The 20,818-nt window shown below is 39.7% G+C and overlaps 1 protein-coding gene across 3 annotated transcripts in view; it reads left to right on the top strand.

The window, feature by feature from the left end:
- SPATA18 (spermatogenesis associated 18) overlaps positions 1 to 15,517 on the top strand; it is a 50,802-nt gene extending 35,285 nt beyond the window's left edge. For all 3 annotated transcript variants that reach the window (XM_061145979.1, XM_061145981.1, XM_061145978.1), the window contains 4 exons: positions 1,501 to 1,624; positions 7,696 to 7,779; positions 11,980 to 12,025; positions 12,296 to 15,517. In XM_061145979.1, coding sequence (XP_061001962.1) covers positions 1,501 to 1,624; positions 7,696 to 7,779; positions 11,980 to 12,025; positions 12,296 to 12,303 — 262 coding nt within the window. In that variant the 3' untranslated portion in view covers positions 12,304 to 15,517. The remainder of the gene's footprint in view (positions 1 to 1,500; positions 1,625 to 7,695; positions 7,780 to 11,979; positions 12,026 to 12,295) is intronic.
- Positions 15,518 to 20,818: the final 5,301 nt, after the last annotated feature.

Below are 20,818 nucleotides of genomic sequence, written 5' to 3'. Positions count from 1 at the left end.
GGGGACATATGTACACCCATGGCTAATTCATGTTGATGTATGGCAGAAATCAAACCAATATAGTAAAGCAATTATCTTTCAATTAAAAGTAAATAAAAATTTTAAAAAGCATCCACATTGAATGTAAACCCCAAGTTTGAACTGACCAGACTAGAGGGGCTAACACCATTTTTATTCTCTATTAAGTCTTCTAATTTATAGTAGCTTTTCTTTTCTTTTTTTTCGAGCCATAGAACACTGTTGACTCATTTTGAGTTCAACTAAACCTGTTTTTCTTTTTTTTTTTAACTTTTACTGTGATTGAGCCAATCATCTGTGCAGTTACATGCTTTTTATTTGTTAAAAATTTATTTGTTTTTAATTGGAGAACAATTGCTTTACAATATTGTGTTGGTTTCTGCCATACATCAACGTGAATCAGTCATAGGTATACATATGTCCCCTCCCTCCTGAACCCAGTTACATGCTTTTTAGACTCAACTGCAGGACCTCACGTGTGTCCACATTATGTTATTATCTTAGTAGATTTAGCTTATTATAGTTCCAACCTCTTGAACTGTTTTTTTTTTTTAATACAGTCATCTGTTTCTTTTTCCCTACCCACTCCCCACCTTTGAACATTTTTCCTGTATTTCCTGGGAGTCATTGATGAACATATTGACTTACCCCAGGATTGAGAGAGAGAGAGTGAGCCCTGGGCACCTTCCTTCTCATTGACCCTTTAACTACCCATTTTGGATATGATTATTGAACCAGTGTCTAATCTACCTACTTAAGTTAATCATCCACCTATATTTCTCTTATTTTGTCCAGAAAGATAACATAATAAATCTTGTAGGTGGCTATGGGACTTCAGATGCTCTCCATCTCTAGCATTTCTCTGAATTACAATTCTTGTAATCCTGAGAAGGAACAAGATTAGTCTGACATGACTTGAGTTTTTGTTGTTGTTGTTGTTATTGTTAATTTTTAAAATTGAAATACAGTTGATTTGCAATGCTGTGTTAGGGCTGCTCCATTGTACAATGGATAGCACACTGGACTTCCATGATGTTGTGTTAATTTCTGCCGTGCAGCACAGTGATTCAATTATACATATATATGCATTTTAAAAAATATTCTTGTCCAGATGGTTTATCATAGGGTATTGAATATAGTTCACTGTGCTACACAGTAGGACATTGTTGTTTATCCATCTACATATACTAGTTTGCATCTGCTAACAGCAACCTCCCACTCCACCCCTCCCCTAACCTCCTCCCTCTTGGCTGTTCTCTATGACATGACTTATTCTTAGTGAGCTCATGTTGGGTCCTTGTTATAACTGGTTCCTATTCTAGGAGTCCACAACTATCTCTTTAATAATAGAATCAGGATCCATATTTATCTAGGTTTGAACAGAATAAAAGATGAAAATTTTACACTGATGACCCTCCCCTCCCAGTTAGGCTACATAACTGCTTAACCTCTCTTGCTTGTTCTTTTATGTGTTCATAATAGGTACCGTCGAAGCTATGACTCCGATTTCACGGCTCCCTTGGTCTTCTATCACGTGTGGCCTGCTCTCATGGAGAATGACTGTGTCATCATGAAGGGAGAAGCTGTCACCAAGAGAGGGGCTTTTGTACGGTGGCCTTGTGTAGTGACAGTTCATCCCAAGTGTTTGATTCACAAGTTCGAGAACATTTATAAACCCAAAGATTGTATAAAAGAAGTTCATAAGGGTTGTTTGATAAGATTTCATACAAAGGAGAGGAATGGGACTGGTTGTGAAAGAACAGATTCTTTTCTTTGATTCATGAGTCTTCAGAATTTCCTGGCAGTCATTTCTTTGTCTGTTGCTTTATTTGTAAGATGGAGGTGGTTTAGTTGCTAAGTCGTGTCTGACTCTTTACCACCCCATGGACTGTAGCCCACCAGGCTCCTCTGGGATATCCCAGGCAAGAATACTGGAGTGGTTGCCATTTCTTCCTCCAGGGGATCTTCCCGACCCAGGGATCGAACCCACATCTCCTGCCTTGGCGGGCCAATCTTTACCACTGAGCCACCTGGGAAGCCTCTTTATAAGATAGAACTGGTCCTATTTGCCTTTTTCATCTTATAAAAACTATGCTATTATACTATGCTATTATAAGGGCAAAGCCTTTGAGCTCACTTCCTGGAGGCTTTTTATATTTCTAAGCATTTAAAAGTGATTGATTAACTTTCAGAACACAGTTGGTCAAATATTTATTGACAGTTCTCTGTTTGGAAACATGTCCTGTTTGGAATGTGTCCTGTTTTTCTCTCCTTGGTATGATGTGTAAGAAGGGGAGGGATGGAGAAAAAGAGGGCAGAGGAGGTGGGGAGAGAGTAGTCAGTCAGTTTCCTATATACATGAGCTGTAGAATGCTTTGAACATGTCAAATAATTGGACAGCCTTCAAAGTGGAATCTTAGGTATGCAAGTGTGTGAACATGTGTGTGTTAAGGTGGGGATTGGGCGTTGGAACAGGTTGCTGTGAATGCTTGGATATTCTGCACATTTCCCATGATGGAGTTTTACCCTGTCCTTCCTAGAAGGAGGTGAGTGAATTCTGGAGAGAGGCTCCTGGGTCCAGAGCAAAGCCACCATCTGGGTGGTCTCAGTTCCTGCCCTCTTTGACTTGGAGAAGACAGGAAGTGTTTCATGGCAGCTTTTCACATGCAGAGTGTGAGAAGCAGAGTAGTATATTTTAAAAGAACTTAAGAAAAGGATTTTTGCAGCTTAAACATCTCACTAGAGCAAATAGTATCTCAGTGAAATATTCTGTGCAATGAAAGCTGAGGCTGTAGAAATTGGTTGTGTTGACTTGAGAAGCACACATGCTCACATGAAGTGAGCTCATAAAATGTGCTTCTTGCCCTTAAAACAATCACCCTCTGTTAAGAAACTCTTAATGTAGACTGTCTGCAGTATAGTTTGTAAGGGGAGGAGAGGAAATAGCCACTATTTCTATGCTCTACATCAAATAGCAACTGCCTTTTAACTTCCCTTGTCTCTCTCCTTAAGTGCACCATCAGTATTTACCCAAGTTGAAACTCCCAAACTTAAAGAAAATACCCTAAAATCAAAAGCAGAAAAGGAAAAGGTTGGATGAAAGGATCTGATAAGAAGACTTTGATTAGTAAAATCTCATTATAGGAAATAGTTTTCTTTTTTGAGCCTTGATTTAGTTAGAGAGCAGAAAGTCCACAGTGGTGATTCACTCATGCATGCATTCATTAATTCATTTTATTTGGTAGTTATTTACAACCCTAGCACTCTGTTTAGGTGCTTGGGATCCAGCAATGAACAAAACAGCCACAAATTCCTGCCCACATGGAGCTTACATTCTCCAGCAGTTGAAAACTTCAATGTAATTTCTAACAGCTTCTGCATCAAAACAAAGTTCTGTTGCAGGAAGGGAGACCCCTTTCAGGGCCTGAAACTGGGCTCTTGTCTAACACTCGGAAATGAATTGTCCGAGGAGACACATGTGCTGACAAAGCAAGAGATTTTATTGGGAAAGGGCACCCCGGTGGAGAGCAGGAGGGTGGGGGAACCCAGGAGACCTGCTCTCCCACGTGGCTCACAGTTGGGTTTTATGGTGATGGGATTAGTTTCCAGGTTGTCCTTAGCCAATCATTCTGACTCAGAGTCCTCCCTGGTGGTGCATGCCTTGTTCAGCCAAGATGGATGCCAGAGAGAAGGATTCTGGGAGGTGGTCGGACAGGTGGTGTCTCCTTTTGACCTTTCCCAAACTCTTCCATTTGGTGGTGGCTTATTAGTTCCATGTTCCTTACCAGGACCTCCTGTCATAAAACAACTCATGCAAATGGTTACTGTGGTGCCTGGCCAGGGTGGGCAGTTTCAATCAGTGTGCTTCCCCTAACAGCTCTCCCCTGAGAGACTTCATACTCAAGATACTTCTTGGGAATTTGGGCGGAGGTCTCTTTTCTTCTGTAACTTCTTCCTGCTGTGCCTGGGCTTAGGCCTGCCTAGCAGAGCAGAAGTCTCTCTCTAGGTAGAGAGATCTAAGTCAAGGTACTTTTTGCCTAAAACCAGCATTTATCCTTGTAATAACAGCAATTTAGCTTGAAACTGTTGGCTCCTCTCAGAGATGAAATAGACAGGGGCCAAACAGAAGACCTGAGAGGATGGTCATCACTGGTCTCCAGAAACAGGAGGCAACATTTGGGGTGAGGGCTGCAGGGTTTGTGGCAATTTTTTTTTTTTTTTTTGGTTGGTTGGTGGTGAGGCAACAGAGCTATGCTCCAGGAATCTTGTGTTTACTCTGAAGTTACCATCCTCCACCTGGGTCAGGGCTCCAGTTCTGTAGAAGAACTCAGACATTGTTATGCATATTTCTTTGAGTAGGAACTAGGACCCTGTCTGGAGGCTGTACCAAACTTTGATTGTTTCTCCCCTGTTTCTGTATCCCCCTTCCCTGATTAGCAATTGTTTGAATCCACCCTTTGGAACTCAGGAAAGGTCAAGGAGGCTGAATGAAGCCTATATCCTACAGACAAGAAATGGAGAACACAGAACAGATCTGTACTCCAGAGCCCCACAGAGTTCTGCTCAGTTTTAATTTAGGTAACTGGGCAACTATGATTGTGATAACTTTCTGTCAAAATGGGGCATAGGACTGCCTCAGCTTGGAGAATAGACACTGAAGTGGAAGTATTCTTGAGTTCCAAGTTCTAGATCTGAGTCTTTTATGATTAAAATCTCAATCCCTTGGTCTGCCATTTTGGTGTAACAGACTCAATTAGAAGTAGTTGGAGGAGTGATAACTGGACTTTTAATAGACAAAATAAATCTCATTTCTTTTTAGAAGAATAGGCCTGAAACCCAGTCTGGACCTGGCACTTTGGGGAGACTTGTAGCCAGGTCGCCAGTTGCCTAGTTTTATAAAAAGTAAGGTTGCAGTTACTAGCTTCCAGCATTGTTTTGAGAATGGTGGCATCCAAGCCTGACACAACTCAGAAAATTCAAGTGTTTAGCAATACAAGGTCTAATCTGAAATTACACCCATAGCATCACCTGGTTATTTCTCAGGATGTCTGAACCATAGCTACTCTATTTTGACTTTTAATTGTATAATTTTTCTTAATATCCAAAGCAGATTTCACCATTAATGACGTCAGTGTTTCTCTAGGTATGAGAAGATGCAAGAATTGGGACTCATAAAATCTTCTTCTGAAAAGATCTAACTATCTGAAGGCCTGTTATGCCAGTTTTTCCCAGAGCACAGAGTGCCTCATTCCTGATTTTCACCCTGAACTCCTTTCAGGGGAGTTGAAGGTCTGCAGTTGCACTGGCCATGATTTAATCTTTGTAGATGTAGGTGGCAAGTGTCAGTTTTCAGTTGGCAGAGCCCCTTTTTGCTCATAAACTTCACCATGATTTTGAGGGGGACACTTCATGACCATTTTATCTCATGGTGCTGAGAATGTCCATTCTCAGGTTTGGCAAAGATTTTGTTGACAGGCTACTCAATGTGCTATTACTGGACTAGGCCATAAAACAGTATCCAAAATTCTCTGGACCACCTGTCTTACTAGCTTCTTGGTCCAGGAAAACATTCCCGGTTGTTGCCTCTTCCCATAGCTAGAGTTACACTGTTACTATCATCAATCTCATAGGGAACTATATATTATTCCATCAGAGGCCTCAGGCATACATTTGGCAGTGTAAGAAATGGCAATTTTGTAAAACAGGTGAAATACAAATAACATAGCCAGCAGTATTAGTAAAGTCACAAGTAAGACTTAAGTTAAGAGCTTCCATTAGATGTAGCCCAGTATATCCCAGGTCGTCTGACTTAGTCTACTCTGTACGAATCTTTATCTTCCAGGGAAATTATATATTGGCACTGTCTATAATGCACATAGCCCAGTTTTCTAGTGTTACTAGACTGATTATCCTTAATATGATTTAATTGTTTCTAATGTAGAGGAGACTTTAAACCTAAATTACCACAGCCTGGTGTTATCTATATAAATCAATCCCATAATTGTGGGAAATTTTTTTCCTGCTTTGCTGAAACTTTGCTTGTTGCTCTGATTGAGCTTGAGTAATAGAAGAAAGCTCAAATTTATGGCCAGAGTCAGAGGAGGCATTATTAATTGGCCCAGTGAGGGGATCCCATCTAATAATATCACAGTGACCTGAATATGACTATAATTTTTTTTTTAAAGTAAAATTTCTCAGGGCCAACCAGTTAGAGTCTTGTAGTAGAGAAATTTACCAAGGTAACCCAGAACCAGACACAGGTAATTGGCCACAAACCCAACAATTGGATTGATTTCTAAAACTAGCATAGGATCAGGCCTGTGATAGAAAAGCATTTGATTTATATGCAAAGGTCTAAGAAGTCAAGAAAACTTTATAAATGATCATGCAAATCAGGTCCAGCATCTTGGGCAAACTGTCTACCTCTGATGTCATCATCTTCTCATCCTGGTGTGGTGTAGTTTCTCCTCTGTTTGAGCATCATTTTAAGGTGCGAACTGGAGCCCTGACCCAGGTGGAGGATGGTAACTTCAGAAACACAAGATTCCTGGAGCATAGCTCTGTTGCCTCACCACCAACCAACCAAAAAAAAAAAAAAAAAAAAAAAAAAAATTGCCACAAACCCTGCAGCCCTCACCCCAAATGTTGCCTCCTGTTTCTGGAGACCAGTGATGACCATCCTCTCAGGTCTTCTGTTTGGCCCCTGTCTATTTCATCTCTGAGAGGAGCCAACAGTTTCAAGCTAAATTGCTGTTATTACAAGGATAAATGCTGGTTTTAGGCAAAAAGTACCTTGACTTAGATCTCTCTACCTAGAGAGAGACTTCTGCTCTGCTAGGCAGGCCTAAGCCCAGGCACAGCAGGAAGAAGTTACAGAAGAAAAGAGACCTCCGCCCAAATTCCCAAGAAGTATCTTGAGTATGAAGTCTCTCAGGGGAGAGCTGTTAGGGGAAGCACACTGATTGAAACCGCCCACCCTGGCCAGGCACCACAGTAACCATTTGCATGAGTTGTTTTATGACAGGAGGTCCTGGTAAGGAACATGGAACTAATAAGCCACCACCAAATGGAAGAGTTTGGGAAAGGTCAAAAGGAGACACCACCTGTCCGACCACCTCCCAGAATCCTTCTCTCTGGCATCCATCTTGGCTGAACAAGGCATGCACCACCAGGAAGGACTCTGAGTCAGAATGATTGGCTAAGGACAACCTGGAAACTAATCCCATCACCATAAAACCCAACTGTGAGCCACGTGGGAGAGCAGGTCTCCTGGGTTCCCCCACCCTCCTGCTCTCCACCGGGGTGCCCTTTCCCAATAAAATCTCTTGCTTTGTCAGCACATGTGTCTCCTCGGACAATTCATTTCCGAGTGTTAGACAAGAGCCCAGTTTCAGGCCCTGAAAGGGGTCTCCCTTCCTGCAACAGTTCCATTAGCCCCAAGAATTTGAATATCCCAAAGTTCATTGTAAGGAGATTTCATTGAGAAATATCCTAGAATTATTGTCAAATATTGGGCAGCTACAAGAAATTAGTGTACCTCATGCTGATGACCAGTAACAGGCAAGTGTAAGCATGTCAGAAAATTCTTGTTCATTCTATGGGATATAAGTATTGTTTTAAGCTACATGGGCTCTTACAAACCATTGATTATTTTTCTCTTTCTTTTTTTTTTTTCAGTGGAATTCAGTGCGATCTGTAAGTCGATGTCGAAGCAGGAGTTTAAGTCCCATCTGCCCTCGTACCCGTATTGGTTTAGGCATGGTACGTATCTGTCTCATTGTTTTTACACAGAATCATCTTATGTATTTTTTCATCCACAGTTACCTATAAAAGAGGTGATGGTAAGTCTGGAGGTAGAAAGAGAACCTGCTGAAGTCAGCTTAGATTGATTTCTATCTGACCTTGGGCTAAGGAATTTATCATTCTAGAAAGAAGGAAATAGAGGTAGTTTTTTTTTTCTTTATTAGTTATTTCATTGCTTTATTTTTATCTTTAAATGAAAATGGGTTATTAGCTATCAATTAGTTTTCTGAACAGAGAATGGGACATCTTAGTCAACTGATCTCTGCACACAGCAGTCCCTGGTTCCTCTAGAAGTTCTTGTATGAACTTGGAGAAGTTGCTCAAATGATCTGGATTTCAATACTGTATAAAGGTTATTGCAGGTATTGATTTTCCTCCAAATTTCAAAGTAGGAAGAATTAAGATTAGTCTCTGTATATTTGTTCTTAGGATTACTAATAAGTCTGTCAAAGAAAAAAAAAAAAAGCAAAAACACCTCCGAAGACTGTGGCAATAATACCCCTAAAACCTGACATTATTATGAATCACCACTGTTCATCATTCAATCATAATATTTAGTTAATGCCTTTCGAATACATGTCTGGACCAAGACATGTGGATACCAGATAGGCTAACAATTTGCTTTTCCTTCAAATAAAAATTCCTTAAATATTTGTTCAACCTAGTTTTGAGGAGAATGGTGAAGAAGGAGGATTGCATTTGTCAAGGCTCCATTTCTCTCAAATTATCTCTAGTGACGCAACTCTAGCCCTACACTTCTAAACCCCTCTCAGCAAAACATATGTTTAATAAAGTTCCCGTCAAATGCTTCTCCTGTACTGTGTTGATGCTAGACTAGGGGAGAGGGGCAACACACAAATGATTAAACATGTTCTCTTTCCTGAATGGGTTTCAATACAGGAAGATCAGTATGGGAGGATCAGTATGATTTAAACAAAGTAACTGAATGTGGTATATGATCAAGTCCATAAAAGAGGCACCATGTACTAAAGCCATCAGAGGAGGCAGTCATTCCCTCTGGATTTGGTTCATGGGGGAGGTGGTATGTGATCTTACAGAGTTTTTATGGGTTGGGGAAGACTAACCATAGGAACAAAATGGCCTGAGAATGCAAAGGCGTGTGTCAGACATGGTTCTTTCACTCTTGCAGATTTTAATATAATTTAATTATCCTTATTACCAAAGAAATATTCACCATAGGTAAAAGCAAAAGGATTGTGCATTAATGGACTGATAAACAGACATCTTATGAGTTTTATACTGGAAGAATAAAAATTCTCCTCATCCTAACAGAGTGTTATATCAGAAGCAAGAGCAGTATTAGCCACTTGTCCTTAGCCATGACACGTTTTAACTCTGGACACTCACTGGAGATTTATCAATGGGCAACATCCCTCTGCGATAAGTACCTATGCATGTTTGAGCCCCTCCTCTTTCTTTTCTCCCTGGGTAAACGAACTCTGGACGGAGGTTCGTGACATTGTACAGGAGACGGGGATCAAGACCATCCCCAAGAAAAAGAAATGCCAAATAGCAAAATGGCTGTCGGAGGAGGCCTTACAAATAGCTGTGAAAAGAAGAGAAACGAAAAGCAAAGGAGAAAAGGAAAGATCTTCACATCTGAATGCAGTGTTCCAAAGAATAGCAAGGAGAGATAAGAAAGCCTTCCTCAGTGATCAGTGCAAAGAAATAGAGGAAAACAATAGAATGGGAAAGACTAGAGATCTCTTCAAGAAAATTAGAGATACCAAGGGAACATTTCATGCAAAGATGGGCTCAATATTAAGGACAGAAATGGTATGGACCTAACAGAAGCAGAAGATATTAAGAAGAGGTGGCAAGAATACACAGAAGAACTGTACAAAAAAGGTCTTAATGACCCAGATAATCATGAAGGTGTGGTGACTCACACTCACCTAGGGCCAGACATCCTGGAATGTGAAGTCAGATAGGCCTTAGGAAGCATCACTATGAACAAAGCTAGTGGAGGTGATGGAATTCCAGTTGAGCTATTTCAAATTCTAAAACATGATGCTGTGAAAGTGCTGCACTCAATATGCCGGCAAACTTGGAAAACTCAGCAGTGGCCACAGGACTGGAAAAGGCCAGTTTTCATTCCAATCCCAAAGAAAGGTAATGCCAAAGAATGCTCAAACTACCGCACAATTGCACTCATCTCACATGCTAGTAAAGTAATGCTCAAAATTCTCCAAGCCAGGTTTCAGCAATATGTGAACTGTGAACTTCCAGATGTTCAAGCTGGTTTTAGAAAAGGCAGAGGAACCAGAGATCAAATTGCCAACATCTGCTGGATCATCAAAAAAGCAAGAGTTTCAGAAAAACTGTGTGGATCACAATAAACTGTGGAAAATTCTGAAAGAGATGGGAATACCAGACCACCTGACCTGCCTCTTGAGAAACCTGTGTGCAGGTCAGGAAGCAACAGTTAGAAGTGGACCTGGAACAACAGATTGGTTCCAAGTAGGAAAAGGAGTACGTCAAGGCTGTATATTGTCACCCTGCTTATTTATCTTCTATGCAGAGTACATCATGAGAAACACTGGGCTGGAGGAAGCACAAGCTGGAATCAAGATTGCCGGGAGAAATATCAATAACCTCAGATATGCAGATGACACCACCCTTATGGCAGAAAGTGAAGAAGAACTCAAGAACCTCTTAATGAAAGTGAAAGAAGAGAGTGAAAAGGTTGGCTTAAAACTCAACACTCAAAAAACTAAGATCATGGCATGTGGTCCCATCACTTCATGGCAAATAGATGGGGAAACAGTGGAAACAGTGTAAGACTTTATTTTCTTGGGCTCCAAAATCACTGCAGAGGGTGATTGCAGCCATGAAATTAAAAGATGCTTACTCCTTGGAAGGACAGTTATGACCAAACCTAGATAGCACATTAAAAAGCAGAGACATTACTTTGCCAACAAAGGTCTGTCTAGTCAAGGCTATGGTTTTTCCAGTGGTCATGTATGGATGTGAGAGTTGGACTATAAAGAAAGCTGAGCACCCAAGAATTGATGCTTTTGAACTGTGGTGTTGGAGAAGACTCTTGAGAGTCCCTTGGACTGCAGGGAGATCCAACCAGTCCATCCTAAAGGAGATTAGTCCTGGGTGTTCTTGGGGGGTCTGATGTTGAAGCTGAAACTCCAATACTTTGGCCACCTGATGCAAAGAGTTGACTCATTTGAAAAGACCCTGATGCTGGGAAAGATTGAGGGCAGGAGGAGAAGGGGACAGCAGAGGATGAGATGGTTGGATGGCATCACCAACAAAATGCACATGGGTTTGGGTAGACTCCAGGAGTTGGTGATAGACAGGGAGGCCTGGTGTGCTGCGGTTCATGGGGTCACAAAGAGTCAGACACAACTGAACGACTGAATTGAACTGAACTGAAACAAACTTAAAACTTTTGATAAGAATAAAATGCATTCTCAAAGGTGAAACTATTGCCAAAATTCTGTCCCTATCCACCATCATCTCTTTAGAAGACTGGTGCAAATATTTTTGGTTAATCTGATTGACTTGTTTGAGATTTCATAGGCAGAAAAGCCTCCATCTTTGCTAGTGTCTATTTAAAGTGAAGGCTCAGAGTAAGAATGATGCCTTCAGTCAATTATTTCTGAGCCATGTCAGGCTTATAGGTAACTGGGATAGCTGGTTTTTGCTCAGTGAAAGCAAAGATGAGATTTGACCTGTGGGTCTTTTCTGGCTTCCCAGGGACTCCCTTTAATAGGCAGCATTTTGGGCACATGAGATAATTCATATAAAGAATGTTCCAGAGAGTATTTGATAATTTTGGTCTTAATTAATCTTCATAATTATAATAATATCTTCTGGAAGTCATGGAATTCAGTATGGCCAGTGAGAATCCAATCTCAAAAAATGTTTAGCAACTGTTAACAACCACCGACACAAAAGCCAACAAAACCCAGGCCACTGAATAATTTAAGCTAAACTGAGTATATATGCACTTTGGGAAGTATAATAGGAATCATAGGGCAAAAACTTCAGGGCAAAGCCGCCATAGCTGTAAACTGCTTCAGAGCAATTGTTTAGCTGGATTTAGGGAAAAAAACATCAAAAGGATTCATTGTTTGAGCTTCATCTACTGGGTAATTTGCATTACACTTTTATATTTTCCAGATATCTCGAAGCCGGAGTCCTTCTCCGATAAGATGTGGATTGCCAAGTAAGTGGGATTGTCTAGGTGGAGCAAGGTTTCTGTTTTTTAATGCTTCTCGTAGTACTCAGCATGGAGCAGCAATATGAATGTTTTGCTTCCTGGAGAATGGCAGGCTACAGTCCATAGCGTCCATAGGGTCACAAAGAGTTGGACACGACTGAGCGACTAACACGTTCGCTTTCAAACTTGGATTAACCACCCGTGTTTTGTTTAGGTCTTCTCAAAAGAAAGTCTAATAAATCAACTGTAATAATGAGCCCTTTGTTTTCTCCCTAGGGTTTTAAAACCACCAGCCATGTTCCTCTGCCCAGGACACCTACAATGGCCAGCTTACCCAGCGCTTCCACCTACCTGCCGTGTTGCCTCAGACCTCACCTAAGCTAATGTGACAAGGCGATTCTGTGTATCACTTCACACAGAGAGTTAAATGTTTTGGCTTAGCACATTGGTAACTGCAGATATATTGCATTTTATTTTATTTTTATAGATACAGATTCCCTTAATTTGATAAAAACTATTGCCTAGGTGTTTAGGATCATATTCATTTGAAGCAAAGTCCATTATACAGGTTCAGGATTCTCAACCTGAAACACGAGGCTCTTTTATAACAGCTAAAGTGGAAAACTTATACTGTGCTATGTCCAAAAGACAAGAAAAGTCATTTCAATTTGCAGACTGATCATAAATATTATAATTGCTGGTTTTAGATTTAGCTGGAAAACAATCTGGGCTGTTTTTATTTTCTTTGGGGACTTGGAAGACAGCCCCAGTATCAAGTTGGGGAACTTATAGCATAACAGGGACTTCAGGCTACATGTACATGATGATGATTTAGGAAAATATAGTTCATTGGTTGGCTTCTCTTTTCCTACTTTGGAGTGCCTGGTTTGGTTTAGTTGAGCACTGTTGGTTGAAGCTACTTACTTGAGAGAGTTCTCTTGCTTCATAAATGTGGAGTGGTGATTTGGGTAGAAGTTAACTTGGAGACTATATGTTAGTTACTTTGTGTTTATCTCCTGGGAATGTTTCTGAATGAACTTTTAATGTACGTGTTAAATATAAAAGCTACATCCTGACATCTTTTACCTATTCTACTTAGTTGGTTATAAACTCAGATCTCCTAAGAACTCCATCTGACACCAATGGTGGGAGTGTAAACTGGTGCAGTCACTATGGAGAACAGTATGGAGGTTCCTTAAGAAAGTAAAAATAGAGCTACCGATACAACCCAGCAATGCAATCTTAGGCATATATCCAGAGAAAAACGTGAATTCGAAAGGATACATGCACCCCAGTGTTCATAGCAGCACTATTTACAACAGCCAAGACATGGAAGCAACCTAAGTATACATCAACAGATGAATGGATAAAGAAGATTGGTACATATATTGGAATACTACTCAACCATTAAAAGAATGAACTAATGCCATCTGTAGCAACATGGATGGGCCTGGAGATTACCATGCTAAGTGAAGTAAGTCAGACAGAGAAAGATAAATATTGTATGATATTTCTTACACATGGAACCTAAAAAAATGATACAGATGAACTTATTTACAAAACAGAAACAGACTCACCAGACTTACAGAACAAATTTATGGTTACACTGGGAGAAGGCTGGGGAGGGGGAGGGATAGATTAGGAGTTTGGGATTGACTTGCACACACTGCTGTATTTAAAATGAAATGCGTTTCCATGAAAAAAAAAAAAAAAAAAAAGAAAGGGACATGCCTGGAATGCAGAAGAGTTCTCACTGAATAGCTGATTAATAAATGACATTTAGCTATGCTAAACAATTAAAAAATAAAATAGCACTATTGTTTTTGATTTTTGCTTTGTGAAAAATTCAATTTAGAAAAATGTACTAAAGAAGAAAATTTTTTTTTAAATCTTAAAAAGGAAAAAAGAACTCCATCTGACTGAGACTCTGAAACTCAAGGCTAAAAGCTAAGGGAACCATTTGTAGATTTTAAACAGAATGTCTGTCCCTTGATTTCTCCACTGTGAAGTACTGTTGAAAAAGTTCAAGCTCTTGATGGAATGATAAGTAATGTTGTTTTTGCTTTTTTTTTTGGTCCATTTTAATACCATCTTTAAACGCAAGTTTCGCAAATGACCACTTTTGCCATGTGCCTTTTAGAGAGAAGCTCTGGATTGGTCGCAGCTCAGTTTGCGTAAGTTCAGCTCCAGAACCAGCAGCTGGGGCTATTTGGGTGAAAATAAATAAAAACAAAATGAAAACCCCCACAGATAACAAAAAGAAAAACTTCTCTAAAGCTTCTGTCTTTCGTGCTGGGACACAGGCGAGGGAGAGACCTCTCTAGCCTCCACCCCATAGACTGCAGCCCGCCAGACTTCTCTGTCCATGGATTCTCCAGGCAAGAACACTGGAGTGGGTTGCCATGCCCTCCTCCAGGGGATCTTCCCGACCCAGGGATCAAACCTGGGTCTCCCACATTGCAGGCAGATTCTTTACAGTCTGAACCACCAACGTATTCTGAAGTGCAGGCTTCATTGTTCTCCCTCTGTGTCTGTGTAGTCACCGTTTTGAGGCAGGGCCGAGTGCTGAGAGAAGAGCTCAGTGTCCAGGCAGATCCAGTTTTGACTTGGTCCTCAGCTTGCTTGGTGGCCTGAAGCCAATCACTGCACCTCTCTGAGCCTCACTTTCACCGAAGAGTGAGGCAGGTGGATGGGATCGGTAGTTATGTCAACCCTCCCAGGCTCAGCGCCTCCCTTCATAATGTGTATTCTGGGTATTCTGAAATGAAGTTCAAAATTAGTGTGATTATAGGCATATATGCTTTTAAACAGTGGATACAGTACTCAAACTGTAATATAAACAGAAATAAAAGGAAATTTTTAATAAAACAGAATGTATTTCAACAAAAAGCCTTGGGTATAATGATCCTAGAAGACGCAGTGAAGTCATCAGACACTTGCACCTGTATGTAGAATTACCACCTACAAATGTAGATCAGTGTGCATTGTATTGGTGATGTCAGAAACATGGATGCCAGGGGTTTTCTGAAATGGTGAACAACTCTTGGTGAAGTTTTGAAAAATAACTTACAGCAGTGCCTTGATTTGCATAGTAAATGCATGCCTGGAAAAGCTGGTGTATATTAAAACCATAAATCAATTACTTTGTGTTATGGGCTAAAAGGTCTTTTCTAAAATCTCACTAAGTAATGAGAATGTCTACATATCAGAATTTTTTTTAGGACTGAAATGTGGGAATGCACCTGGTTGGGAAAAACGTTGTATGAACTCAGTTTATTTGCTCTGTATCCTGTCAGGCCACTTGCCATTTCCCAAGTCTTTGATTTGAACTGTAACTGCACGGGACCTGGCAGTTAGTCTAGAATAATTTGTGGAAAGGGTCCAAAAGCAGAAGGCGGCTGACCTATACTCATTTCATCAAGGCATGCACCTTAACCTTGGTGACTTTGAAAAATGATAAACTTTTATTGTAACCTGGGTAAATGTTAGTTATTGTATTATCAGTTTAACCTCTAATAATAAAATCAAGAAAAAAATTCTTCTGTACCTCTAAGTTCTTTGCAATGATATGCTTTCCTTGCAGATTCCCTTCATCTGCCTCTCTTCTGTGAGGCCTGAACCATGGCTGCAAATTCCCTAAAAAAATATCAATAGCGCCTCTGCTCTGGGGTTGACTCTGTGATGCTGCAGTTCCCTGCTGTAGCATAATTGCCAGTCTCAGTTTATTCACAATTTATTGTCTTCATATTCGAGACACACTCTCTGAATAGTTCTGTACTGTTTTTATAGTTTTCATGCACATGATTTCAGTTGCTTCCCACAAGAAATCCAGGTGTCAGATCGGTTCAGTTCAGTCTCTCAGTCGTGTCTGTCTCTTTGCGACCCCATGAACTGCAGCACTCCAGGCCTCCCTGTCCATCACCAACTCTTGGAGCTTACTCAAACTCATGTCCATTGAGTCGGTGATGCCATCCAACCATCTCATCCTCTGTCGTCCCCTTCTCCTCCTGCCCTCAATCCCTCCCAGCATCAGGGTCTTTTCAGATGAGTCAGTTCCTTGCATCAGGTGGCCAAAGTATTGGAGTTTCAGCTTCAGCATCAGTCCTTCCAATGAATATTCAGGACTAATTTCCTTTAGGATGGACTGGTTGGATCTCCTTGCAGTCCACGGGATTCTCAAGAGTCTTCTCCAACACCACAGTTCAAAAGCATCAGTTCTTCGGCACTCAGCTTTCTTTATAGTCCAACTCTCACATCCATACGTGACTACTGGAAAAACCATAGCTTTGACTAGATGGACCTTTGCTCTGCTTTTTAATATGCTGTGTAGGTTGGTCATAGCTTTTCTTCCAAGGAGCAGTGGTCTTTTAATTTCATGGCTGCAGTCACCATCTGCAGTGATTTTGGAGCTCCCCAAAATAAAGTCTGTCACTACTTCCATTGTTTCCGCATCTATTTGCCATGAAGTGATGAGACTGGATGCCATGATCTTAGTTTTCTGAAAGTTGAGTTTTTTTTTTTTTTTTTTCAAGTTTGATGTTTTTTAATGAGGTAACAAGTTACAGATACTCAATCCATTTTCCTCTTACCTCTCCAGAGGTAAACAAGCCAGATTTGGGGGTTTATCAATCTCATACAGGTTTTTAATATGTATATACATCAGACTTTGTTTTCATGTTCTCAAACTACTAAATCTCACACAATACATATCAGTTGGCCATTTTTAAGTCTTTTTTTTTGAGATGTAAAGTTAATACACATACCTTATATTAATTCATTTTAACAGTCAAATTCCACAAACCGCAATTTATTTATTCATTCTTCTAATGGACATTGGTTCCAGGTTTTTACAACTAAAAATATTTTACTGCAATAAACTTTCTGTGCCCATTTCCTTGAGTATACATGTCAAGAACTCCTTAAGAATACCCAACGATTGGGTATAATCATCTTAAAAAAAAATGATGTTGCCAAACCTTCTCCAAGGTAATAAATTAATTTCACTGCTACCAGCAACTCCAGCCTCGGCAACATGTTTAAGTGTCAGAGTTCATTTGTTCTGTTTTGATTTTTGCCCATCTGATGGCAGTGAAATGGAATCTCAGTGTTGTTTTAATGTAAAGTTATTTTATCAGTCGTTAGATTAAGCATCTTTTCATGTGAATGACTACTCAGGGATCCTCATCTATGAATTGCCCATTCATATCCTTTGATCATTTTCTTGATTTAAATGGAGCCTTTGTCAGTTACACTGCATGCAAACTTAAGTTTGAATTTTAGTGTATACAAATGTATCAGTCTTTCTTTTGCCTTATGGCTAATCCAATATCACAGTGCCATAGTCTTTGCTTTTATATAGGCTTGAAGTTTTGCTTTCCATTTACAGATCTTTTATCCATTCTTCTTAACATAAAAAGCCTGGATAAACTCTGACAGCACAATTTGTGCACTCATTATCATATACCATTTAACTGGTATTTTATGATGAAGTTTGATTTTGATCTTGTTTAGATATTATAAGTACTTAGTGGCTATATTATACACCACATTTCTCTAAGAGCTTCAGAAATAATAATTTTCCTAGTTATGTTTCAATCTGAGACAGTCAGCATCATCTACTCTAAATCTAATTTGATATTTATATTTGCTTTAACAGAAGAATCTTAATCTAGAGAACAGGTTTCATATTATAACAAGTTATTATTAAGACTCATTGCTATCCAGGTAGTTTATCAAGTAAAAATTTAAGTCCCAAGTATTCCATGTAATCTTGTTGAAATGCCATTAAAATGGTTGTCATTTCCAGAGATTCAAAAAAAACCAAAATTCTACAGATATTTAATTAACTTCAAGTATTTCTTGAGTATCTATTCTGTGTCAGGCATTACAGATAAGCAAGTTATCCTGCTTTCATGGAGTATACAATCTAGCAAAGAATCAAAGAATAATAGAAGAAAATATTTTACTCTTTCTTTTACTGCCTCTTAAGTTGATTCTTATAAACCATTTCTGGTGAGAAAAGTCAGTGTCCATCTTTAATTTGAAGAATCATCCACCTTCATGCATAAAACAAAAATGCTGTTATTATCTACTATACATCCAGGATTACAGCTCCCAAGAGTTCCGGGCTGGAAGAGAAGTGAGACTCCAGTCTAGTTTCCTGAAATTTCATTTTTCTGGTATCATATGAACAGCTTCTCTCTAGGAATCAAGTTGAACTACAGGATCTATCAAGCATCTGCCATCTCTCTATGGTCCCATTAGCCTTTAACCATGCCTACTGAGAATGTCCAAATCAAAGTCTCCTTAATTTTTAGGGGTCTGCAGATGTTATAGAGGTTTTCACACTGCTGCTTCTGGGCTGGCACATGTGGTGCTGAAGACCCAGGCTTTCCTTCCTCAGTGGACTCCATCTTCAACCAGCCCACCACCAAAATGAAAAGAGAGCTGAAAGTTGAGTTTTAAGCCAACTTTTTCACTCTCCTCTTTCACTTTCATTGAGACGCTCTTTAGTTCCTCTTCACTTTCTGTCATCTGCATATCTGAGGTTATTGATATTTCTCCCAGCAATCTTGATTCCAGCTTGTGCTTCATCCAGCCCAGCATTTCTCATGATGTACTCTGCATATAAGTTAAATAAGCAGGGTGACAATATACAGCCTTCATGTACTCCTTTCCCGATTTGGAACCAGTCTGTCGTTTCATGTCCAGTTCTAAGTGTTGCTTCTTGACCTGCATACGGATTTCTTAGGAGGCAGGTTGAGTGGTCTGGTATTCCCATCTCTTTAAGAATTTTGCACAGTTTGTTGTGATCCACACAGCGTAAAAAAGGTAAGGAAACTGTTCATTGAGTACATCATGCAGTCTTCCTTCGAGGCTTTTTATTTCAAAATAATAGTTCATCATGTTTTCTTTTGTTCCTCTATGCATCATTTCTTTTGCGTATTGCTTTGTTTGTTTGTTCATTCATTCATATACTCGCAAGTTCAATGAGCTTCTCCTGGGTGATAGATACAGTATACACCACTAGGGATACACTGATAGACAAGGTACTGGCTCTTCTGAGCTTAATGTCATGTTCAGTGGCATTCCTTTGTTTTTCCTGTCATAGAGAGCATGCGTGATGGAAGAAAGAAGAAACTACAGTCAGTAGAGCAAATTTAAGAGTGCCACATATCAATTGAATTAATTTGAGGACAAATATCTATATGTAAGAAAGGTATGCAAGACAATGGAAGTATGGTGAATGTCATGAGAGAATGTAACTCAGCTATGTCATCCACTCATCCTTTTAGCCATTCTTTTAACAAGTATCCACTGAAACTATAAACCTAAGATCATCATGAACAATAAAATGAGTGTGGGGAGAGGGGCTTAGAGATCTGTGTAACACTTCTTGCTACCCTACTTGTGTTCCACCTACTATATTCCTAAAAAATGAGGCAAGTTGCAGACCATTATAATTCACTTTTAGGCACCCTGAGAATCCTTCATGAGGCAGATTGCTGCCAACAGCATTCTATAAATTTTGGGTCAAATGAAAGACTTTTTAGTCTTGTGACTTTAAATAATATCATACCTACAATTAAGGGTAATATGTTATGGAGATTCTAAGAAACTAGTATTCCAAACTGCATTAGGTCATTGAAATGTGAGTCCAGGGGCCATATGAATAAGTGACATTCAATATATGCCATTTAAATACCAAAGCGGTGAAGCCTTAACGCAGTGAGTGAATATGGGCCTTGAAAATGAAGCTGGAATGAATTTTCTTCTTTCAAATGCAATGTGATTGGGTAATTTCATGCTCAAAATTTTTCTCCTAAGGTTGCCAGAATGAACATCATACTTTTCACAATATCGCTGGCAATTAGTAAGTTAGCCAGGCAGCTAACTCCATCTCCTATTAGGTGAGCAACAAAAAATATGATAAATGGGTATGTTATAGCCTCATTTCAGTATAGTTTAAGCCATAATTTTAGTGAAACAACCAAAATAATGTCTTGCAAGGTGATGTGAAGTATATTTTGGAAAAGATAGTAATTGTCAGAAGATCTTGAGTGCCACTTGATGAAATTGACCCTTCTGCAATTGACTTCTGGGGTTGGAGTGCTGGGGCTGCTTCGTCTTCTTGGACCAGGGAACCCAACCCTGCAATGTGTTCCCTGGTCTTCACACGAATTGTCTCTTTGGGATTCTTCAGAGCCTTGAATCTTCTACTGTTTGTGGGGAACTTCAAGGAGAATGTCGTGTAGATTCTCCAAATTCATTTTTCCATGGAAGCCTTTTTCTTTCTTTATTTTTGGAAGCCTTTTTCTTCATGGAGTTCTTGAAAAGGTGCTGTTCTGGAAGACCTATTTCAGGAAATGCTTCCTAAGACCTATTGTTTTCTAGAATTACAGATGCCATGACCATTGGGAGTTAGATTTTTATCAGCTTTTACAAGGGAGGGAAGAATTCTGACTCTGTCACAGATAAACAGACTTTTCACCCAATAAATTTACTATGGAATAAGTGGTGCTGGGAAAACTGGTCAACCACTTGTAAAAGAATGAAACTAGAACACTTTCTAACACCATACACAAAAATAAACTCAAAATGGATTAAAGATCTAAATGTAAGACCAGAAACTATAAAACTCCTAGAGGAGAACATAGGCAAAACACTCTCCGACATAAATCACAGCAAGATCCTCTATGACCTACCTCCCAGAATATTGGAAATAAAAGCAAAAATAAACAAATGGGACCTAATGAAACTTAAAAGCTTTTGCACTACAAAGGAAACTATAAGTAAGGT

The sequence above is a fragment of the Dama dama genome, chromosome 6, assembly GCF_033118175.1.
Source record: "Dama dama isolate Ldn47 chromosome 6, ASM3311817v1, whole genome shotgun sequence".
Classification (NCBI taxonomy): Eukaryota; Metazoa; Chordata; class Mammalia; order Artiodactyla; family Cervidae; genus Dama; species Dama dama.
This window is presented reverse-complemented; position numbering and strand designations above follow the sequence as displayed.